At 45.0% G+C, this 25,934-nt stretch overlaps 1 protein-coding gene across 2 annotated transcripts in view; it reads left to right on the top strand.

Moving 5' to 3' along the window:
* Positions 1-25,934, top strand: part of RICTOR (RPTOR independent companion of MTOR complex 2) — a 1,569,237-nt gene that overhangs the window by 892,533 nt on the left and 650,770 nt on the right. For both annotated transcript variants that reach the window (XM_086960557.1, XM_086960556.1), the window contains exon 28: positions 11,551-11,643. In XM_086960557.1, the coding sequence (XP_086816683.1) occupies positions 11,551-11,643 (93 nt within the window). The remainder of the gene's footprint in view (positions 1-11,550; positions 11,644-25,934) is intronic.

Genomic DNA, 25,934 nt, shown 5'->3' with positions numbered 1-25,934 from the left:
CATTTCGCTGGATCCCCACCGAAACTAGAAAAACGGTCACCCACGCACTGGTCACGAGTCGCCTGGACTACGGAAATACCCTATACGCCGGTACCACCGCAAAACTCCAGAAAAAACTCCAACGCATCCAGAACGCTTCAGCCAGACTCATACTAGACATCCCGCGTAAAGACCACATCTCTGGTCACCTGAAAAACCTCCACTGGCTCCCCGTCAATAAGAGGATTACTTTCCGCCTCCTAACCCACGCGCACAAAGCACTTTACGAACTTGGACCCGAATGCCTCAACACACGACTTTCCTTCTACACCCCCTCCCGCCAGCTACGATCCTCCAACCAAGCCCTTGCCACTGTACCTCACATCAACAAAACCACCATGGGAGGTAGATCCTTCTCCTACCTGGCAGCTAAAACCTGGAACTCACTTCCCACTCACCTTCGCCTCACTCAGAACCACCTAGCATTCAGAAAACAACTTAAAACTTGGATATTCGACAAGTAATTCCCCACCTTTCTTCAAGCGCCTTGAGACCCTCTGGGTATGTAGCGCGCTATATAAATCATTTGACTTGACTTGACTTGACTTGGCAGAGGGCGTGGCCAAGCTTCGGGACAGTCACAGCAACAACAGCAGTTCCGTAAGCCGTTCCAGAAACGCCCGAAAGGCAGAGGCGGCCAAGAGTCGGCACCAGCGACCAAAGGCCCGGCCGGGTCTAGGCCCTGAGCGCTTACTTCCCCCGGATCCGTTACCCACTCCGGTAGGGGTAAGCATTCAATTTTTTCTGGCAGAGTGGAGAAAAATTACTCAGGACAAGTGGGTGCTGAATATTGTTTGCAATGGATACAGTCTTCGGTTCACCAGACCGCCTCCAGCGATTCCACCGGTCAGCTTGCAGTTTCAGCTGCGTGAGCTTCAAGCAGATGCCGATATCCTGTTAAGGAAAAGGGTGATAGAAGACGTACCTCTGTCTCAGAGAGGAAGAGGTCTGTACTCACAGTTCTTTCTGGTTCGCAAGAAGGACAAGAACGAGTTCAGGCCCATTCTGGACTTGCGACTAGCAAACAAGTGGATTCGCAGGGAGAAGTTTCGCATGCTGTCGTTGCATCAGATTTATCCTCAGTTGCAACAGGAAGACTGGCTATGTGCTATAGACCTACAAGATGCGTACTTCCATGTGCCCTTTGCACACAAACACAGGAAGTTCCTGCGATTCCAAGTCGGCGCCAATCATTATCAATACACAGTACTCCAATTCTGACTAAAGTCTGCGCCGAGAACATTCTCGAAGTGCATGGCGGTGGTAGCAGCACACCTGAGGAAGAACAAGGTGTTCGTCTACCCGTACCTGGACGATTGGTTGATCAAGGCCTCCTCCTTCTCGGAAGCTCGAGCACACTTCCAGAAGACGTGCGTTCTCCTGAACAAGCTGGGGTTGCACATCAACATGTCCAAGTCTGTCCCGACTCCGGTCCAATGCATACAGTACTTGGGAGCCTCCAGCAATACGCTGTCAGCAAGCGTGTCTCCTTCAGAGGAGCGACGATTATCACTCCTTCGGAAGGCTCAGGCTCTTATGACCACTCCATCTACAACAGTGAGGACGGTGTCTTCTCTACTGGGATCGATGGCCTCTTGTATCTTCCTGACGCCACACGCACGACTGCACATGAGACCGTTGCAAGAGTGCTTGGAGGACCAGTGGGATCAGAGGAAAGGATCTTGGGACGACAAGATATGACTGTCTCTGCATGCCCTTCAGTCGCTGAAGTGGTGGTGTTCAGCGGAGAATCTCCTCATAGGGGTTCCCTTCCACAAGGACATTCCCACGCAGACTGTCGTGACGGATGCTTCTCTCCACGGTTGGGGGGCGCACTCCGGAGACCTACAGATTCAAGGAACGTGGTCCCCGATGGAGGCCACGTATCACATCAATTTCCTGGAACTCTGAGCTGCTCACTTGGCACTGAAGGCCTTTCTTCCGTCCTTTCAGACCAACTCTCTGCTTGTACAGACGGACAATACGACCACGATGTATTACTTCAACAAGCAGGGGGGTTCAAGATCACGCACTCTGTCACAGAAGGTGCAGGCGATCTGGCACTGGCTTCTGGCCAGAGGACTAACGATAACGGCTACCCATCTGCCAGGTGTGCGGAAAGTTCAGGCGGACGCACTGAGCAGACTGATTCAGGAAAACCACGAATGGGTCATAAACGACGAAGTACTAGGAGAAGTCTTCGCAAGGTGGGGGACTACAGACGTAGATCTGTTCGCTACCGCCGAAAACAGCAAATGCCGAGACTTCGCCTCCAGGTACTACCAGCAGGGGACGCTGGGGAATGCGTTATGGATCAACTGGTCGAACAGCTTTCTGTACGCTTTTCCACCCATTCCCCTGATTCCGGCGGTACTCATCAAGCTGGCCCGGTCCAGGGCTCGGATGATACTCATTGGCCCGGAATGGCCCAGACAGTGGTGGTTCACGGACCTGCTTCACCGGTCTCTCCTTCCTCACATACGGCTGCCGTGCAGGCCGGACCTTCTCACAAAGTTCGGGGGGCAGATGTTGCACCCCAACCTCTCGTCTTTGAGTTTGGCGGCATGGCTCCTGAGATAGTGCAATATGGCCATTTGGATCTGCCCAAAGTTTGTATGGACATACTGAAGGAGTCTAAGAGACCTTCCACTGGGACCTCCTATGCTTACAAGTGGAAGAGGTTCTGTATCTGGTGCAAGTGCGAGAACTATGACCAGACGACGTGCAAGGAAGACGTCATCCTTCCTTACCTTCTACATTTGGCGCAGTCTGCACTTAATGTTCATTCCATTAAGTTTCATCTTGCTGCTTTGAATGCCTACAGGAAATGCCCTTCACAGACTTCCTTCTTCCAGATCCCTGTGATCAAAGATTTTTTGGAAGGCTTGAAGAAAGTGTTCCCTCCTGTCAGGCTTCCTTCGTCTTCATGGGAATTGAATGTGGTATTGTACACATCGCTCTCTGAAGTGGTGGAACACAACAAACATTTCCAAAGGACGGTCGTTCCTAGAGCCAATTCCACAAGTGGTGCTAACAGCGGATGCATCGCTCACCGGATGGGGAGCTCATGAGGACAAATATATATTGTACAAGGAAGATGGAGTGTACAGCAAAGAAAACTGCACATCAATCACCTAGAACTACTAGCAGTGTTTCTAGCTTTAAAAGCTTTTCAAATGCAAATTCTCAACAAAGCAGTTCTAATCAGAACAGACAACATGACAGCAATGTATTATATTCAAAAACAGGGGGGGACTCACTCTCTCCAACTATCCAGACTAGCGCAGGAAATTTGGAGATAAGCCATTCCTCAAACATCTATCTGCAGAACACCTACCAGGAGTTCAAAATCAGATAGCAGACATCTTAAGCAGAGAGTCAGAATAAATACACGAATGGGAACTGCACGACCAGATACTGCAACCATTCTTCCAAAGATGGGGACAACCGGAGATAGATCTCTTTGCCACTCATCAGAACGCAAAAAGCCAAAGCTTCGCATCCAGGTACCCACACCACCTGTTGCAGGGCAAGGCATTATGGATAAATTGGTCCAACAAATTTGCATATGCTTTTCCACCTCTCCCACTAATTCCATTAGTCGTTCGAAAACTGCAACAACAATCAATGACCATGATTCTAGTAGCACCCACGTGGGCACGACAGCCGTGGTTCACCACGCTCCTGCAACTCTCACAGGTGCCACTTCACAAATAACCATGGGGAAATAATGCACCCACATCCCAAACAACTGAACCTAGCGATCTGGCTCCTGAGGTCCTAGAATTTGGATACTGAAATTTACCTCCAAAATGTATGGAAATTATTAAGCAAGCAAGGCGTCCCACCACCAGAGCATGCTATGCAGCAAAGTGGAAAAGGTTTTCTGTATACCGTAATAGTAACAACATCAACCCTCTGGACTCATCAACACAAAATATAATTTGTAATTTACTACACTTACAACAATGTTACCTTGCTTACACCTCCATTAGAGTACATCTTGCAGCTATAGCAGCGTACCTGCTAAACAGGCAACACCTATCCCTGTTTAAAGTACCCGCAAATAAAGCTTTCGTGGAAGGCCTCAAAAGAGTCATTCCACCAAGACTGCCACCTTATCCGTTCTGGAATCTCAACATAGTACTCACCAGACTAATGGGACCACCTTTTCAACCTATGCAAAAGTGTGAAATTCAATTTTTTACATGGAAGGTGGCTTTCTTTATAGCCATTACCTTCTTCAGGAGAGTGAGTGAATTACAGGCATTCACAATACAAGAACCATTTCTACAGTTACACCAGAATAAAGTGGTTCTTAGAACAAACCCAAAGTTCTTGCCTAAAGTGATTTCAACATTCCACATCAATCAGCCAGTGGAACTACCAGTCTTTTTTCCAAAACCACAGACGGTAGCAGAGAGGGCCCTACATACATTAGATGTCAAAAGGGCAATACTATATTACATAGAAAGAACACAAACTTTCAGGAAAACTAAACAACTATTTGTAGCGTTTTCACCAACACATAAAGGCAATCCTATATCTAAAGCAGGCATTGCTAGGTGGATTGTAAAATGTATACAAATATGTTACATAAAAGTAAAGAGAACATTAATTGTTCCTCCTAGAGCTCATTCTACACGTAAACTAGGGGCATCTATGGCATTCTTAGGAAACATTCCCCTAGATGACATATGCAAGGCAGCAACTTGGTCTACACCACATACCTTCACAAAACACTACTGTGTTGATGTGCAGGCAACACAACAAGTAAGGGTGGGCCAGGCTGTACTAAAAACTTTATTTCAAACTGTTGCAACAGACACTGGTAACCACCGCTAGGGAGATAACTGCTGTATAATCTATTCATAAATGTACCATCTGCAGCCCATATGCCTCGAACGGAATATGCTACTTACCAGTATTCATCTGTCCCTGGCATAGAGGGCTGCAGAGTGGTACATGCCCTCCCTGCCTCCCCGGAAACCTGTGTCTGTTCCAACACTATCTTATTTAGATACACTTACATGGGCATCTCTTTCTGTATTCTATCATACTACTCCATCTAACCCTACTATGGCAAAACAATCTAAGGATGGAGCCGATGCCCATGCGCACTAGCATCCAAGGGAGGAGTCATCGGTCTCGTGACTACAAAGACTTCTGTTAGAACCTAGTTGGTACATTCCATACACCCCTTCCCCCTGACCCGTGTTGGGTCCTCCCACTGTGAAGCTTACTGTAGAATGTTGAGGTGCTGTTTAGTGAGGAGAGTGGATGACCAATAAACGAGTTGTACTTGCCTCAGCTGTGTCCTGTGTCCTCAGTACTTCTCTACTTCTAACACTGGCAACGGAACTGTGCAGGGGACAGTGGTGGTCATCTCCCCTTTGCATGCTCTCTCCACACAGAAGAGGAAAAGAGATTTGAAGTAAGGCTTGTGGATAGCGAGGAAACGGATTTTCCCTGTGGGGGATCGTGAAGAAGCAGTGAATGGAATTGACTTTCCCTGTGGTTGCAAATTGATTTTAGCAAGAGGAAGACGTGAGGGGGGCCCCTCTCTGAGCCGTTTCGGAAGAGCGTGTGTGGTGTCCACGCTAATGCCCTGATATCCCCTGCCTTATTTATTTATTTATTTATTTAAGAAGCTTATAGAGCGCGCAGCTACCCCCGTCGGGGGTGTCCCGGCGCTGAGAGAACAAGTATATCACCAGAGGAGGCAGCCAGGGTCCTACCATCCAGTCTAGTGCAGCAGAGGCCCTCCTACTCAAGGTTGGGTGAACAGCCAGGTTTTTAATTTGCGTCGGAAGGAGAACCTGCGTTTGTGGAGGGCTGTGTGAGCAGTGTCCGTGTTGGCAGATAAGGTCCTCTGTGACCGCTTCAGTTTCCAGGAGGCGATCCTTGCTAAGGTGTTCCCACCCCTTCTAGCTCTTCGAAGCCTGTACTGTGAGCTTGCGAGGAATAATGCCTGCTCAGTGTGCGCGTTTGGACGATTGCGGCGTCATGTAAGCCTTCACTCTTTCAGCGTGGTGTGGATAGACGCTGTGTGAGGATTCCGTATCGGCGAGCAGTGTCTCAGCCCAGCGACGCCTCAGAAGGTACCACCCCGCCTACCCTGAGCGAGTCACCGTGACAGAGTGCATCCGGGGCCCAGCAGTGTTTTTGTTCAGCACCTGCGTCTTGGTGTGGAAGCGGAAAACATCGTGAGCAGTGTCTCACGTCAGCGACGCCTCAGAGCTTTACTACCCGCCTTTCCTGTCAGAGGGTTCAAGACTTCGGAGCCCAGCGGCGTTTTCCTGTCGTTTACTGAGGTAGTGTCCGTGTGTGTGCTATTCCGGTACACCTTCGACGGGGGCTGGGTTCCAAGAGTCGAAGTGGTGAGGACGCCCATATTTGTGTGACTTTTCTGCCCGTGCTAACGGAGGTAACTTTTGTATGTGCCAAATCTAACCTGCAATATTCAGCAGTAGTCACCTGAGGAATAGGATCTCTGTGAGAACTACACTGCCTGCGTTTGTTCTGACTGAGTTCTTTCCGCTTTGCCCATAGAGAGTCAATTTGTTTTCAGTTCACCAACTTTATTCCAATTACTTACTGCGCAGTGTGGTCTCTGTCAAGTGTTGATTACATTTAAAGAATGGAATACATAAAATTCTCTTGACTGTTCTGCTCTGCCTTTTCCCCTGTTGTGGCAAGGATTTTGTTTTGTCTATTTTCGCAGTCCACTATGGCAGCAGCAAGCATGAACCAACCCCCGCCTTTCCTAAATGACATAGGGGAACCCGAGATAACCTGGAAAGAATGGGTGAAGCTTTTTGAGTCCTATCTTATAGCGATTGGGGGACAGAGGTTTAATTCCACAAGGAAACAGCATATCCTGTTACACAATTTGTGTGCAAGGGCGTAAAGTATATGAGAACCTACCTGTACCAGAGCGTGATGAGAATGCAGTGGGGGAGGTGAATGTGTTTGTGCAGACCATGGAAAAATTAGAGAAACATTTTGGGGACAGAGTAAATGTGGTCCTGGAGCGTCATAAGTTCTTTAAAAGATGTCAGGGGAAACAGGAGTCTGTACAAAATTATATTGCTGTATTGTGGGGTTTGACTCAGCTTTGGGAATTTGGGGATATCACTGACTCCTTAATAAGAGATCAATTGGTAAGGTGTACTAATAATCCACGCATCCAGGAGAAACTGTTAGCTAAGAATCCAGGGCTAAAGGAAGCGGTTGAGATAGCGAAGTCAGTAGAACATACAGCAAGATGTGTTAAGGAAATGAGACCTGAGGGAGAGATAGTAGCTACTATAAATGAGGCAAAGGAGAGAGTAGAGGTATACAAGATGAAGTTTAGGGAAAATGCCAGTACCAAGGTAGAGCACAGAGAGAAAGGCCCGAAGTGTTACCAGTGTGGCAGTAACAACCATTTTGCCACTTTCTTCCAATGCCCAGCCAGATATGTCACCTGCAAGAAATGCAATAGAAGGGGGCATTTTGCCAGGGTGTGCCGCGATGGTGAATTACATCCTAGGGAGAATGAAAGAGGTACTGAAAGAGGTGCTAATAGGGAAGTGAAATGCATTGAACAAAAAATGGAAAAGCTCATTTTGCAAGTGAAAGATGTTGATGACACTGTTAATTCCATATATCCTAAATGTGAAGTATTAATTGACGATGAACGCATTGAAATGTTTGCTGATTCTTGCTCGCCGTTCACCTTGATAAATAAAGATGACTATGTGTCCATGGGGGAAAATAAGGTTAGCGATCTAAAGAACCCTGATATCTCACCAGCAGGATACAATAAGGGCAGTATACCCCTACTGGGAATGAAGGAGGTGCAGCTACAATTTAAAGATAGGAAAACACATGGAACTATATATGTGGTCAAGTCTGGTTCAAACCTTTTGGGATGGGTTCATCAAAAGGAGTTGGGGATTATTCTGGACCCCAATAGTGCAGAACAAGTGTTGCTTACTGAAAAGTTCCTGGGGAGTAATAAGATCTGCGAGGAATTCAACCAGCTGTTCAAAGAGGAACTAGGGTGCCTGCACAACTTCCAACATAGGATCAAGCTAAAACAAAATGCCAAACCAGTAGTATACGGGTTGCGCACAGTGCCCCTCAAACTGAGGGAGCCCCTAGAAAATGAACTGCGCAAGTTGTGCGACTTGGACATTATTCAACCGGTTGAATGCTCTGAGTGGTTGGCCCCAATTGTTCTCGTGGCCAAATTCAGTGGTGATGGCATCCGCCTCTGTGTGGATTTGCGCAGCTTAAATGACTGCATCTGGGTGGAGAGACACCCTTTGCCAGTCATAAACGAGATGCTAAGCACGATGGGTCATGCAAAATATTTTAGTGTAGTAGATCTATCCATGGCGTACCACCAGATCGAATTGCATCCAGACTCAAGGCCCCTCACAGCGTTTATTACGCCGTTTGGAGCCTTAATGTTCAAAAGAATGCCGTTTGGCCTTGCGTCTGCGGCGGCCATTTTTCAGAGAGTCATGCAGAAGATCCTCGAGGGAGTGGAACACACTATGTGCTTCCAAGATGACATTTTGGTGTACGGTAAAGACTCAGAAGAACACGACATGGTACTAAGGCAAAATTTCAAAAAACTCATGAATGCAGGCCTAACTGTAAAAAAAGAAAAGTGCAGAATTAAGGTGAAGCAAGTTGAGTACCTGGGCCATTCAATCACAGAACAGGGGTTCAGACCTAAAGGGAGTTTGATCCGCACAGTGAAGGAAGCATCTAGTCCGCGCAACAAAGAAGAACTCAAATCCTTTTTGGGACTCATGGAGTACATGTCAAAGTACGTGGAAAATTTTGCGACTAAGTGTGAGCCCATGAGAGAAATGTTAAAAAAAAGACAAAGAATTTGTGTGGAGTGAGGAGCAGGAAGCTGTTGCCAACACCTTGAAGGAAGATCTAATCAACTCACCTGCACTTGGTACGTTCGATCCAACCAAGAGAACCATCCTGGCAACAGGTGCATCGAACTACGGATTGGGGGCCACCTTAGTCCAGAAGGATGGAAGTGAAGAAAAAGTGATTGCCTATGCGTCCAGGAGCCTTTCCCCACCAGAGAAGAACTACTCTGTAATAGAAAGAGAAGCCCTGGCGTGTTTTTGGGCGGTCAGGCATTTCAATTTTTTTCTATGGGGTGTGAGGTTCACGATACGGACGGATCATAAGCCCCTCATGTATGTGTTCTCCGTGAAAGGTTTAGAGAACTGCACCCCACGCATTAGCAGGTGGATCTTAGGATTAGAACATTATAACTTCAAAATCGAGCATGTGCCAGGCAAGGAAAATATCATCGCTGATTTCCTGTCGAGGTCACCGCTACCGGAGGAGGGGGGACCTGAGGAAGCACTGGACAGCCCCATAATGATGATGGATTTCCCTGCCATCACAGAGAAAGAGTGGGAAGAGAGTATGAAAGAAGACAGTGAACTTAAGATACTAGTGGAGCAGATAAAGAAAGGTTGGCCTAAAAACAAGAGAGATGTTGAAGCAGAACTGGAAGGGTTCTGGGAGGTACGGAATGAATTGAGTGTCATCGAAGGAAAGGTCTACCGCAATAACAGAGTGATTCCACCTAAGGGATTACGGAAGAGAGTGATAGACCTGGCGCACGAAGGTCACCTTGGGCGAAGCGCCACGAAAGGAAGAATAAGAACGAACTTTTGGGTTCCTAAGATGGACAACATGACGGAAGAAACTGTAAAAGAGTGTGGAGCATGTGCTAAAAGTGACAAGGTTAAAGTAGTACACAAGTCACCTTTGTCTCCAGTGGAGGTTCCTACAAAGCCATGGAATAAACTAGCCTTAGACCTCATTGGACCCATGCAAAACCTTGGGGTGCAAAAGAGGTTCATGTTAGTTCTGATAGATTATACCTCCCACTGGGTGAAGCAAAAATTTGTGCATAACATCAACACCAGAGCAGTGATCCAATTCCTTAAGGAGGTGTTTTGTGAAGAGGGCATCCCCTCCACTTTAGTTACCGACAATGGGGTACAATTCACCTCCGAAGAAATGCAGAATTTTCTGGAAATGTCTGGCATCAGACATGAGACCACAGCGCTTTATTGCACAAAAGCCAATGGTATGGTGGAGAGGGCAAATAGGGTTATCAAAGAGAATATCCAGCTGACCACCATAAACGGACAGGATGTTGAGGATGGTTTGAGGAAATGTTTGTGGGCCTACCACACGTCGCCCAATAGAATAACTGGGGTCTCTCCTTTCGTGTCCTTGCGCGGGAGGGAGCCTAGTACCAAGTTTAACCCCTGTTGGTTAAGCGGGGGAGAAGTCAGGAATGTGGACAGGGAGGAAGCAGGAGAGAAGGTTAAACAACATCAAACTAAATACAAACAATGGTATGACAAGAAACATGGTGTGAAGTTGCAAAGGTGGGAAGTGGGGGACATGGCGCAAGCCAGAAGGAACACTAAATTGGGAACTGACGTCAGCAAGTTCCATTCTCCCAGCAAGATTGTTAAAGTGTTAAAAAATGTTGTTCAGTTTGAAAATGGTCAATGGTGGAGTTGCGACAACATTGTGAAAGTACTGCCATAACCTTTTCTTTTTTCTACAGGTAGTTGCTGTTATCCCCCTAGGGGAGCCTACCAGTTGTGTTGTGAACCTGTAACTTCTGGGCATGCCTGGTGGGAACTCATTATAAGGAAGGGAGATGTGTTAGAACCTAGTTGGTACATTCCATACACCCCTTCCCCCTGACTCGTGTTGGGTCCTCCCACTGTGAAGCTTACTGTAGAATGTTGAGGTGCTGTTTAGTGAGGAGAGTGGATGACCAATAAACGAGTTGTACTTGCCTCAGCTGTGTCCTGTGTCCTCAGTACTTCTCTACTTCTAACAACTTCTCCAAAAGAAAAACAAGCGCAATCATCCGAGCCCAACACCAGATGGCGATCTATTCATAAATGTACCACTCTGCAGCCCTCTATGCCAAGAACAGATGCATACTGGTAAGTAGCATTTTCCTTCTGATTAATATTCTGTCTAACCGCAGATTCCTCAATGCCCTCCCTGGAATGTTCTCTATTTTCCCCATCTAAAACGGTCTCAATTTAGGAATTTGCACTGCTACTTCTGATTATGGTTGGGCTCTGTGTCCAAGAGCACGAACAGAGTCAAAGATATTGATGTCAACACACAGGGTGATGCCTATTTGCTTCATCATCCCTTCCAGGGCGGCACAAAGCCAACACAAAACCGCATGGCATCAACAACCGGCATGCAGGTGTAATGCTGTTAAAATCGTCCAGATCCAGTCTTGCACCTGGGGTTTATTTTAAAGGGTTAGGAGTCTTCTGGTAAATAGACTATCTACCAGAAAGAGAATTATTGAAAGTAAGTAACTTTGTTTGGATTCTTCAACACATGCCCTTTATATGTACACTTCCCTAATAGTCCCAATCATATGTTAGCTTTCTTATATGCTCATTGTGCTTTGTGTTTTCATCTCATTAGAGTATTGTTCCAGACCTAAGTTATACTGTTCGCTCCCCAATGCTGGACAAATGGGAAGGAATTAAACAGTTGAAAGCTGCTCTTTGGGCACTGGTAAGAATACACTTGTAGTTGTTTAATGTGGTGTCATCATTCTACAATTATCTTGCAAATGTTTATAAATATGGTCAATCTATATTTGTCTAGGTAAACTTAACATATTTCAAAGCTATTAGTTGTTTACTGTCCTTGAAATATAGATTAAATCCTTTCAGAATCTGAGATTTTTCCATTGGAAATGTTAGAACTGCTTTGAATATTTAGAAATTGTTCTGCGAGGCTTTCATACTGAGGTTATTTGTTTTATTACTGTTTTCATTTCCAAAATGCTAGTAAATTCCTTTTCAGGTGGGATAAATGCTATATTAGTGTGTGATAACTGTGGCACCTATAAGATAATGTTTTTCGTTTGTCTTATGCCTTTACAGTCTTCAGGTCTAAAGGGGGTTCTGAAGAAAAACTGGAAGTTTACACTGTGAGGTATAGGCCAGCAGCTGCAACTTTTGCAGCAATCACAAATTCATTCAACTAATTTACAAAACCTATACACAAACCTGATTTAGAAGGAATAAAGCTATTTCTGAAGAACTAAATGGCCTGTGGTTTTTCGCAAAATAAACAAGCGCATGAGGCAATATTAGACCTTCATGACCTGAATCTGTTGCTTGCAGGTTGGGAATAAGATGGAAATTGTAGGTGTAATTTATGTGTACATAAAAATTCCAATTAATAAAGAATATGTTCGAGGCATATGGGCTGCAGACCACACACTTTTGCATTAGATCACCATCTGGTGGTGGGCCCGGTGATTACACTTTGTTGTTGTCTTGGAAGAGACTTTGTCTGCTGGGTGACTCCTCCCTTAGACCGTAGTGCGCATGGGCATCGACTCCATCCTCAGATTGATTTTTTCCGCCATCGGGCTCGGATGTGTTCATCGTTCGGTCCCGTTACCGATCTCTTTTCGAATCCATAAATCAATCTACAACATCAAGATCGTCTTCGACACTGATTCCGGTTGCCTGCGTCGAAGAGAGGATCCACTTCTCCATTCCAGCGCTCATCGGGGCCTTTGGACCCAACTGCGCCATTGGGCCTTTGGCTCATGGAAAGAACACGTTCAAGAAGTGCCCTCAGTGTGGACACAAGTTTCCCCACACCGACCTGCATGAGATTTGCAACTTGTGCTAGACTCAAGAGCAGAGACTGAGGCCTGTGCTTCGTTCCGGTCCAAGAAGACAATCAGGGACCGTCGAACTCAAAGAGCTATGGAGCCGTCATCGTCGTCGACACCAGACTTCATCATAGACGAGGCGCAGATCGAGGTAGACGTCGAAGAACAGTAAGAAGACGTCGCTTCCGAGGCAGAAGAGTCAGCTTCCGGAGCTGAGGATCGATCCGAAGATGACGATCTTCCAGCTAGTCAACAGGTTGTGAGTAAGAGCGTTGACCCTGTTCACCCCCCCCCCCCCCCCCCCCCCCCCATACCGGGACAGGCTTCGGTTCCACCCTCACCTTCGGGTCCGGTTGCACACTGATCGAAAACCTCCGACTCCCCGCCTTCGGGCTTGGCAGCGAAGAGTGTTAAAAAGCCTACGGTCGACTCGGGCTCGAGTCGGACCGTCGGTCCCGAAAAGCAGAAAGTGCTTAATCCGAAGTCAGCACCGGCACCAAGACACCATTCGATACTGAGGGTTACTGAACTAAAACCGAAACCAAGTTCGGCACCAAAAGACGTTCCAAGGGTTACCGAAACAAAAACTACTTCGGTACCTTAAAAAATCAGACCCAAAAGCAGTTTCCATAACGAAACACACTTCGGCACCAAGAACGGACGAGTCTAAACAATCTGCAGCCAAAACTTCATATTCAAAAAGCGTAGATCCAAGCAAAAAGCAAGATAAATCTTTGGAATCGAAAGCAAGACCCGTTCCAAAGATAATAGACACTGTAAAAACTAAACCTGACGGCTCCAAACAACAAAATCGACGCCGAGGAAGGATTTACCTGTAGAAGAGCTTTTCCAGCCTGACGTAAAGCAAAAGACTCTTAAAACTTATCCACAAACTGGACAAATATATACAGTGCCTGAAAAGAGGAAAATGGACTGTCCTAAACCATCTCCTTTTCCTCCAAAGAAGCATGTTCAGAATTTACCCTCAAGACCTCCTTCACCACAAGTAGAAATACTGGATATTTCTCCTGCACACTCACCAGCTAGTACACATAGTATAATACCACAGGAGGAGGATTATGGGGATACATACTCTCAACACAGTTATCAACAAATAGAGGACATTGATGACCTAGATGATATGGCTGGGTCATCAGGTGACCTATTGGAAGATTACAATGCACCAGATGCACCTGATCGACCACAAAACGAGGCATACCCGTCTAGACCATCTCCACCAGATGACACCACTGGGTTCACACAGCTCATCCATAGAGCAGCTACTTTCCATGGAGTAGACCTGCATACAGATCAATATAAGAGGATTTTCTTATGGATACACCGTTAACATCACATAAAACCACTACCACACTGCCAATACTGAATGGAGTGGTAAGACACGCACCAGAAATATTTAAAGACCCAGTCAGGGCCAGGGTAATTAACCCCAGACTGGAAAAGAAATATAAAGCGGCTCTGTCTGATCCTGCATACATTAAGGGACAGTTTCCACTAGATTCGCTGGTAGTGTCAAATGCGAGAAAGAGAGACAACTCGCAGCCAACAGGGGATGCTCCTGACAAAAAAACAAAGCTTCTAGATGTCTCAGGGAAGCGCACACTATCACAAGCTGCCAATATATGGAGGATTGCTAACACTCAAGCTCTGTTAGCAAGATACGACAGAGCTCATTATGATGAGCTAGAGGCTCTCATGCAACACCTGCCAGAACAATATAAGGCTAGGGCTGCTGATTTAATACAAGAGGGCAAGGTTATAACTAATACCTCCATAAGATGCACACTAGACACTGCAGATACAGCATCTAGAGAAGTAAATACAGGGGTACTGTTGTGTAGGCATGCATGGCTAAGAATCTTGGGGTTCAAACCAGAGGTACAAGCCAGTATACTAACCCAGCCATTTGACCAACAACATCTTTTCGGTCCAAATGTAGACAGTGCGCTAGAAAAAATGAAAAAAGACACGGATACTGCAAAATCAATGGGCGCTTTACACACAAGCCCATAGACCTTCCTTTCGTCGCTCCTCCTATAGAGGTGCATCAAAAGGCTTCCAAGCTGACCATACATCCTCTACTTACAAACAGACCAACCTAACCTCACCCAGTAAGGGATACTATAGAGGAGGGTATAGAGGAAATAATAAGGGCAGAGGAAGAGGCAACAACAATCGCAACGCCTCTACTCCCAAACAGTGACTTCCCTTCCATCCCCCCAGACCATTCCACTCCGGTCGGGGGAAGACTACAACAGTTCCTACCTGTCTGGAACTCCATCACCACAGACAGGTGGGTGAGACAAATAATTCAGTCAGGTTATTGCCTTGAGGTCACTTCCACTCCTCCAACAATACCACCCAGACAACGTCCTATGTAACAAGAGCACCTCTTACTACTAAGGCAAGAGGTAGAATCACTACTGCAAAAAAAGCAATAGAACCAGTACCAAGGGAACACCAAAACACAGGGGTTTACTCCCTTTATTTTCTCTTACCCAAGAAGGACGGGTCTCTCAGACCAAGTCTAGATCTAAGACCCCTACACCAGTATATATATTCAGACCACTTTCATATGGTCACATTACAACAAGTTTTACCGTTACTAGAAAAAGGGGACTTCCTTGCCACATTAGACCTCAAGGACGCCTACTTCCACATTCCCATTCATCAGTCTCACAGAAAGTACCTATGATTCGTGCTGGAAGGTCAGCACTACCAATTCAAGGTGCTCCCCTTCGGAGTGGCAACAGCACCTCGAGTATTCACAAAATGTCTAGCGGTAGTAGCAGCACACTTAAGAAGGGACAACATTCATGTATTCCCATATCTAGACGACTGGCTAATAAAATCCAAGTCATACAACCAATGTGTGCAGCACACGCATCAAACAGTCTGCCTGCTGCACAAGTTGGGGTTTACAGTAAATCAAAACAAGTCACATCTACAACCGTCCCTATCTCAGCAGTACCTAGGGGCCACAATAGATACCTCCAAGGCAGTAGCGTACCCCAACTTAATAAGAATATAAGCTATGCAGAATCTCATCCAAAAATTCAAAGCACAACACTCACTACAAGCTCGAGTGTTCATAGGAATGATGGCATCTTGCATTTTCATAGTTCCATTCACAAGACTACAAATGCGCCCCATACAAGAATGCTTGGCAGGTCAGTGGAATCAGGCTCAACAAGAGATAACAGATCTGGTGGTGGTAGACGACCGGACGCATCGCTCTCTGCAATGGTGGAACAACAAAAACCTTTCCAAGGGCCGGCCGTTTATAGAGCCAGTTCCACAAATAATGCTAACCTCAGACGCATCTCTCACGGGATAGGGAGCGCACTTACAAAGTCACACAGTACAAGGAATATGGACAATGAAACAGAGTACTCCACCTAAATTATCTAGAGTTACTAGCAATCTTTCAAGCTCTGAAATCATTTCAACATTATATATCAAACAAAGCTGTACTAGTCCGGACTGTCAATATGACAGCAATGTATTACATTCAGAAGCAAGGGGGAACACACTCCCTACAGCTCTCCCTGCTGGCACAGAGCATTTGGGGATGGGCCATTCCTCAAAACATTTTTCTGTTAGCAGAACATCTACCAGGAGTTCACAATCAATTGACAGCTCTGTTAAGTCGTCAGAGACAGCAGATACACGAATGGGAGCTTCATCCTCAAGTTGTTCAGCCATTTTTTCAAATGTGGGGACAACCAGAGATAGAGATGTTTGCCACACAAAGCAACTCCAAATGCTTAAGCTTCGCCTTCAGGTACCCACACCCATTATCCAAAGGCAATGCGGTATGGATGAACTGGTCAAACAAATTTGCGTACGCTTTTCCACCTCTCCCACTAATTCCATTAGTGGTTCTCTCACATTGTTTCTAATAGAACCAACGTGGGCGAGACAGCCATGGTACACAACGCTACTGCAGCTCTCTGTAGTACCACACCTCAAACTAAAACTCTCCCCACATCTACTAACACAGAACCATGGAGAGATTATGCATCCTGACCCAATGCAGCTCAATCTAGCGATTAGGCTCCTGAGGTCTTAGAGCTTGGATATCTAAATTTACCTCCTGATTGCATGGATGTCATTAAAGAGGCAAGACGTCCTACCACTAGAGCATGTTATGCAGCAAAATGGAAACGATTTGTTGTATATTGTACAAATAACAACGTTAACCCCTTAGATGTTTCAATACAAAACATCATATGCTATCTACTACATCTGTAAAGATCTAATTTAGCATACTCTTCAATTAGATTACATCTAATGGCTATAGCGGCATATCTCCAAAACAGACAACATTTGTCATTGTTTAGAGTACCTGCAATCAAAGCGTTTATGGAAGGACTTAAACGAATAATTCCTCCGAGAATACCACCTTCTCCAGTCTGGAATTCAAATATTGTTCTCACAAGACTTATGGGTCCACCATTTGAACCATTGCATAAATGTGAGTTACAGTTTCTTACATGGAAAGTTGCATTTTTTAGTAGCAGTTACATCACTACGAAGAGATGGTGAGATACAGGCATTAACAATTCAAGAACCATTTATACAACTTCATCATAATAAACTGGTTCTAAAGACAATTCCAAAGTTTCTTCCAAAGGTAATTTAACCATTCCATCTCAACCAATCCATTGAGTTGCCAGTATTTTTTCCACAACCTCAAACGGTTGCAGAAAGAGCTCTTCACACACTAGACGTAAAAATAGCAGTTCTATACTACATAGATAGGACAAAACATTTTCGTAAAACTAAACAAATGTTTGTGTCCTTTTCTCCTCCACATAAGGGCAATCCAATTTCAAAATCTGGCATTGCCAGGTGGATTGTTACGTGTATTCAAATTTGCTACCAAAAAGCAAAACATACTTTAACCATTCCTCCTAGGGCTCATTCTACCCGTAAGATAGGAGCATCTATGGCATTCTTAGGAAACATACCATTAGATGATATCTGTAAAGCAGCTACATGGTCTACTACACAAACATTTACAAAACACTATTGTGCAGATGTGCAGGCAAAACAACAAGCAAGTGTGGGCCAGGCTGTACTAAATACATTATTTCAAACTACTGCAGCAGATGTGGGTGACCGCCGCTAAGGGAGAAACTGCGGTGCAATCTATGCAAAGGTGTGTGGTCTGCAGCCCATATGCCTCAAACGGAAAATGCTACTTACCAGTATGCATCTGTTCTTGGCATGTATGGCTGAAGAACCACACAAGCCCACCCGCCTCCCCGGCTACCTATATCTGTTCCAGTATTATCTTATTTAGATACACAATACATGATCATCCTTGTCAGTAATGATACAACTCCATCATTTACCCAAATGGCGAAAACAATCTGAGTATGGAGTCGATGCTCATGCGCACTACGGTCTAAGGGAGGAGTCACCCAGCAGACGAAGGCTCTTCCAAGACAACAACAAAGTGTAATCATCCGGGCCCACCACCAGATGGTGATCTAATGCAAAAGTGTGTGGTTCTGCAGCCCTACATGCCAAGAACAGATGCATACTGGTAAGTAGCATTTTCCTTTCTGGTTCCTTATGTGTGCAATCAAGAATCAACATCATTAATACATCCAGCCTGAACTCTTCTCCCAAGGTGTTCACAAAGGCTCTGTCTGGACTAGGCCTACTTTGTCTCTTCTTATGGGAGAATGTTCAACTGGTTTGGCAGACTCGCTTTTTGATAGAGGTTATCTGTCAGTGATATGAAGTTTCATCTGATTTCAACACTTACCATTCAGTTTGTAGGAATGGTGATAGATTATAGATCTAGAAATTATATAGATCTGCAGAGGATAATGTCTTTAAAATCAGGTAGATTAAATGTTTTTCAGCTGTCCAGTGTCTATAGTGTGTTTCCAGAGGCCATATATTCCTATGGCCTCTATCCATCTGGTTCCTTTGGCTCAGTTGTCAATAACAGCATTGTTTAGCTTGGAACTGGAGATAGTCTTTTAAAATACAGTTCAAGAAAAATATAATTTTCTGAGCAGTGTTGCAGTCTGTCATTGATGTTATAGAGTTGAGAAAATCGAAGATTTCATTGAGGAAAAATATCTTATGGTGATTCTTGTACTATCATACTACAGTGCATGTTGTATGCTTTTTTTTCTTTCTGGCAACTGCATGCCCGTTGTGAGGAAGAGAGAACAAGCATAGTTATCCCCTACTCGTCACACAGATGATGGACTGTATGGCTCTACCTAGACTTTGAAAGCGCTAGTGATTGTGATACATCCATGGAATGCGATATCCCATATTGAGGTGTTACTAGAAGTGGTAATGGCATCCTAGGAGAAATCCTTATCGGGTCCAGCATTTAAAAGACCTCTTCTCCATGGGCCTGTGCCATTCTGTCCCAAGTTTTATTCAACACAAACGTCTTTGGAAGTTTGATGGTGGTGCAAACATCCTCTTCAAAGCTAAACCTCAATGCCCCCCACACTCCTAGCCATTCTGGACCATGTGTCCGATTGACTTAATTTCTTGGGCTAAACGTTTTTACCTCTGGGAAACTTAGAAGGGTGCCCAGTGTGAAATGCTTAATTGTATAATATGACCACACATTGTGGGATGTGGTGAGAATGTCAATGATCTGGGAAACTTAGCAGGGTGCCCAGTGTGAAAGGCTTAAATCTATAATACGACCACACATTGTGGGATGTGGTAAGAATGTCAATGATTAGCCTTTCAGACATTTGAAGAAACCATACACCAATTTCGATCTAGTGATGTGACTTAGATACAGTTATCAAATTTACTGACCCCTCGCTATTTTGGTCACTCGCTACAATCAGTATTGTGGAGCACGTTCTCTATTCCTTCTGGGCAGCCTAACTCAGACTACACCCTCCACCGCAAGGGGAGGGGGGCTTAGCAAGTCACAAGGGGTCGAGACTGCTAACAGCATAATGCGGTTATTTGCTCCTTTGGAAGGAAGTAACATGACACTAAAAAATGATAAGCTCAAAGAGCATATATTATAGATAACGACTGCAGCAACACCCGTGAGGAGGCACGCAATCACTCCAGGAACTGATCAATACGAAACACTGAGCTCGGTCGAAAGTTCTCAAAAGACTTGCACTGTAAATTTGCCACTGCCCAGCGTGAAAGTATTGAGCTCAGCATACCTACAGTGAGGTCTTATGTAATATTAAAATCTGTGTCGGGTCTGCAGCCAGATCTCCTTACACTTTCTAGTGCCCAAGATAGCTTTTTTATTACATTCTTCAGATTTAATCAACTTCACCATCTTTTAGCCCCTCTGTCTGGATTTCTCCCTGTAACTCAGAGGCCCTTGTGGCTGCGATCACAGAGCTCCACAGGACACGCTTCATTTTGTTTTGTTGTGTAAATTGTTCTCAGAGCCTAGAAAATGTTTCCTCCGGTCTTTATTAAAGATTCTGAAGTTTAGTCAGGCTAAAGTTTGCACTTGCAGTTGTTGCCAATCTTCCATACCCTTCACGTAGTGATATGTTTTCTACAGGCAGCTCATGGATATAAGCTACGAAGAATAGATTTTCTCATTGCTTTGTATTTACGAGGTCACTTTTGTTGCGATGGGTTGTATTGTCCTAGATTTGCGTGGCTCCATTGTCTTGTCTTGTTTTTAATTAGTTGTGATATTTTTATTGGTATTTAATGATTTTTATATCGTATGACGGTCTTATTGTATCTTTTACAGATGTTTTTGTCATCCGAATAAAGAATGAATTATTATTACTGAAGCGCTGACATGTGGCATTTAATGGAGTTATCAAGGAGGTTAATTGCAAGATCAGTAGTCCCAAACAAAAATTGTTAGTCCCAAAAAATTATTTTTTGAAATATATAAAATGTAAACTGTAGATAAATAAAAGCATGAATACGTTTTGGACTCCGACCAAAAACTATTATCCAAGAAATACTTCCAAACCATCAGATCAACACGTTCTTAAATCCTATTAAATACTTGATCACTTGGAAAACCCAATTCTTAAAAAATATTATTTACAGAAACAGCTAGGGGCATTATTACTCTCATTAGGTCTGATGCATAGTCAAGTCTATGTCCCATTGTGCTGTGGTTTTTAGGTGTACTAAACTGAGTCACATCACGTGTGATGATGTTACATAGGCCCAACTCAGTCAAAACTCACTTTGTCTCCTCAAGCAAGCTCAGTCTTATGGCTTGTCAGGTTGTATCATCGGTCGTCATGTCAGACTAAAACCAAAGTAAAATTCATTATTTTATGCCCAAATAACTTCTCAAATTCTTTTTTTTTTTTTATTGAAAAGATATCAACATAAAACAATACAAAGAAAAACAGGTGCAGTGAAGAGCAGTCGTTGAGATATTCAAAAAAGCACAACAGGAGTTACAATTGAATACAAATCCGTACAATGGGTCAGCAACACATTCAGAAGAATCACGGTCACAGTTATCTATTGGAGCCTTACGGTGTCTCATTATCCACAACGATTGGGGGAGTGTCGCTAAAAGGGGTACAAAGCAAACCTCTACTCTCGTTCCAGGGGCCCCATATTTTTGTCCATTTGCCTGCTTTCATAGACCACCCTCTCTGCCTGCATAGACCAGTCCATGTCCGACTCCCAGTCAGTGTATCTAGGCCCAACTCCTCCCTTCCATGTTCTGGCAATGTTACGTTTTGCCACAATGCAGCCCAGCGAGACCCATACTTGTTCTGTTCTCAATATATCTGTAGTTTCCCAGATGTTCAATAGACAAAGCGAGGGGATGTCTCAATGCGTTTGACATATCTGGGACATGGTGGACACAATACTACCCCAATATCGCTGGAGGACAGGACAATCCCACCACTGATGTAAAAAGGTGCCGGTGAAGCCACAACCCCGGGGGCAGGCCGGGGATCCAAGAAGCCCCATCCTAACAAGCGAAGCACTGATGTAGTAGGCTCTATGGAGTATTTTAAGCTGTATGAGTTTGAAACGGGAACGGATGCCCACCTCCTGGGGCGAGGACAGGGCCTCCCTCCAATCCTCATTGGTCATGTCCCCCACATCGTCAACCCATTTTGTGCGTATTTTATCGTGAGTCTCGGGTAAATTATTGAGGATTTTACGATAGGTCAGTGATATGGATTTTTCTGCGAGGTAATTATCCAGGAGCCTTTCTTCTAAAGGCGAGGAGACAGGTGGGTCGGAGCCCTTGGGAATTGCTTTATATAATGCACCACATGCCTGATATCATCTAAAGGTTTCCCCCTCGTGCAGTTGGTACTGTGTTTGTAGCTCGCCAAATGGAACAACCCCGCCCTTCGCCCACTGGTCTCCAACCGCAGTGAGACCGATGAGGTCTCAGTTGTCACATCCCGGCTGTTTTGAAAGCATACCTAATTGACAGGACTCTAGCAGTGGAGTGACCTGTGTAAGCTTACCCTTCCAGCCTAAAGCAGCAGTTGCCGCGTGCCAGATGGAAACCGCAGTAGAAGTCAGGGTGTATTTAGGTGTGTATCTTGTCCCTCCATAAAGTGCCCTCAAGTAATTACCAGCAACCATATTTTGCCTGTCCATTCTAAATTCAGGGTCTGTAATAGGTTGATGCATCAAATGATTAAGGACCACTAACTGTGAGGCCCAACAATATGATCTGATGGCAGGCAAAGCGATACCCCCATCATACCAGATTTTTGTCAGTTTGGTGAGAGCGATTCTGGGTGTGCCGTTATTCCAAAGCAGGGTGCGTACTTCAAAATTAACTGACTGGAAATATTGAGGTGGGGCTAAATGTGGCGTATTCTGTAAGGCATAGAGAAAACGGGGAAGTGCCATCATTTGGACACGGGCAGCTCTACCTAGTAACGTAAGAGGTAGTGTTTTCTAATGTTGCACATCGGCTCAGAGACTATGTAAAGGAGGTAAGAGATTCCGTTGGTGGAAAATCCCTGCATTTTTCGTAATATATATGCCTAGATATCGGAAACCGTCTGTGACTATATTGGCATCGCAGCCCGTAGGAAGGATCAGGGGCTCCCCGCTTAAAACGTAGACCAATGATTTATACCAGTTGATTATGTGACCAGAATATTTTTGGAAGAGGGCAAACATATTTAATATCCTGTGGATCAACTCCTCAAATTCTTAACCAAGATTCTTTTGCACCACAGTGCCCAGTCTTACCTCTTTCTGGAATTGCTGAGCTTGGTTTCACAAGTAAAGAGATTAGATGTATCTGTAGATTAAACACATCATTTACAGACAGTCTGACCCAACTACAGTCCTCATAGAGTATATAACTCTGACAATTCCCTCTGTTAACATTCAGCCATGTATACGATCCTAAGCATCGATTATGAAGTGTGGCTCAAGTGGTTGGAGTGGCAGACCCTGATGCAGAGGTCTGGCCCGGACCAGGGTTCAATTCCCCGCCTCGGCGGGTCTTGGGCTAAAATTTCCCCGGACCTGACAATTCTCGCCTCGGTGCCTATTCCAATCATGGAGTCCCACTCTGTAACTCTGGGCAATAGCTTGCTTAATCTCCACAACGGCCCCTCGCAGTGGGATGCCTGGCTTTCACCTTGGGGATGCCCAGTAATGGGTTATCTCGCAGGGGAATACCAGGACGGGTTTCCTAAGCAAGCGCTGGGACGCTTTCGGGCAGCCATGCGCTTTACAAATCAAATTTCATTTCATTTCATTTCATGAGTGCACCTCAATCTGTGTGGTAGGTGTCTCCCTGCAAGTGACACTCTACCCAGCGCGCATCTATAAAATTGTTTAGTCTCTCTACATTTGAAGTCAGTAAATACAGTCTGCCATGAGTACCTGCACTATAACCGCACTCCTCCGGGTGAAACCGTATCTTCAAGAATACCTCTGTTTGTACATCCAACCGTAAATATCCTACCCTCCCGGTTAAAAGTGCATCTCAATGTCTACATCTGTGTGGGCGGTCTCTCTCTGCCACTTGACACTCTACCCAGCGCGCATCTCCAAAATTAAACATTGATCAGTTCCTCTACATTTGAACTAGTAAATGCTACCTGCCACAAGTATCTGCAGTATGACTGCACATCTCTTGGTGAAAACACATCTTCCAAGTGTATGCTGAGTGGTCTCACCACATTTGAGCCAATCAATACACTCTGCCGCAAGTATCGGCAGTGTGACTACATATCTCTGGGTGATTGCGCATTTAAGCCAGTAAAACCAATATTCCCCAAGTGTTGTCATTGTGACCGCACATCATATTCGTACTTACTTCCATTCGGTGTTTGTCTCTCCCTTATATTTCTCGGTCCGCCATGTGTGCCAGCAGCAAGTTTTTAGACAACATGTGTCCGATGCGGGCACATTATAACCCCTGTCTGGATGACGTAAACGTTATGTTCGAGGCATATGAGCTGCAGATTGCACACTGTGCATAGATCGCCACCTAGTGTTGGGCCCGGATGTTTGCAGTTTGTTGTTATCCTAAAAAGTTGTTTGGAAGTCACGAGGTAGGTGACCCCTCCTTTGGACCACATTGCGCATGGGCATCGGCTCCATCCCCAGGTTGTTTTTTTCCGCCATCGGGCTCGGATGTGTTTCCTGCGCTCTGGTTTGGAACTGATTTTCCTTCGGCGCTCAATCCTCACCCAGTTCGACGGTATTGTTTCGATCGCGCAACACATCAACGCGATTCTCTACCACTTAGAAGTCTTCGATTCCGGTCGTCGACGAAGGCCTTCGGGCCTGCTTAGGCCTTACTTTCTAGCTCATGGAAAGGACGCCATTCAAGAAGTGTCCTCAATGTGGGTCGAAGTTTCCCCACACCGACCTACATAAGGTGTGCAACCTTTGCCTTTCACCGGAGCACGAGGCCAAAGACTGTTCGGCGTGTGCTTCATTCTGCTCCAAGAAAACCATTCGAGACAGACGAGCTCGATGAACTATCGCTCGCTAGTCAGCTTCGATCCCCGATGACATCTCGAAGAGGGCGCCGACGTGCCCGAACACCAGCACGCCGAAAAGAGTATACGATCCTCAGATGCCGAAGACTCAGACGTCGAGGACATCACTCCAGCTCAACGGGTCGTAAGTAAGACAGTCAACCCCAATTCTTCCTCGACACCCTCAAAAAAGGCTTCGGTCACACCCTCACCTTCGGGCCCAGGTGCACACTGAGACACTGCTTCCCATGCCCTGCCTTCGGGCCTGGCAAAGAAGCCCACTAACAAATGATGTTATCCCGAGCACTCTTTAAAACATATTCAACTATTTTTTAAAATTTGATGGTGGGTGCCCTTGTCGTCGCACGTAGCCTGAACGTGCCTTTACAAATCAAGCGAATGTTGAGGTTAGAAGCGCTAGCCTCCAGACAGGGCTCTCCAATCACAACGAAAAACAACGTTTTCTCTTTGAAGATCGTCAATGTTTATTCAGTTCAGAACTCTTTTCAATCCATTCTGCTCTGCAACGTTATATTTTCTTTTTTGCCAACATAATAATCGTCTTATGTCGCATTACAATTAGTACGTTAATCCACTTTATGGGCCCCCTCATATGCTAATATTTTTATGCAAAAATTTGAAAGGGATCACATCCTGGAGAATCAAACATGGACAGAAGGTCTTACCATGTTTAAAAGGTTCATCGATGATATTTTTTTGATTTGGTGTTGATCAAGAGAAAAATTGGAAGACAACATCAAGATACTCAATTGCCAAAATGAAAGGATCAAATTCACACATACCATTTCTAAAGATACTATATCATTTCTCGATGTGCAAATCGTCATATGTAATCATGAAATCAGCACGAAAGTGTTCCAGAAGCCGACCGATAGAAACTCGGGTCTTCTCTTTCAGAGTTTCCATCCTGAGCCATTGAAAAAGCATTTGCCTGTGTCACAATACACACGACTCAAGAGAATCACATCAGATGGAGAGCAAGCCAAAAAATCCATTTTGCAACAAACCGTTAAGTACAAACAGAGAGGTTATCCTGATGATATCCTTCAACAAGCCATGGCGAAAGTAGACAAAATGAAGAGGATTGATTTATTGGCACCTAAAATCAAACCAACTGCTCAAAAAACCGTATGCGTATTAAAATATTCATCAGATTCAGAAAAAATCAAAAGAACCATCAATAAGCATTGGCA

This window comes from Lissotriton vulgaris, chromosome 3_1 (assembly GCF_964263255.1).
Source record: "Lissotriton vulgaris chromosome 3_1, aLisVul1.2, whole genome shotgun sequence".
In the NCBI taxonomy this organism is placed as follows: Eukaryota; Metazoa; Chordata; class Amphibia; order Caudata; family Salamandridae; genus Lissotriton; species Lissotriton vulgaris.
The sequence above is the reverse complement of the archived record's forward strand: the minus strand, read 5'-3'. Positions and strand labels throughout refer to the sequence as shown.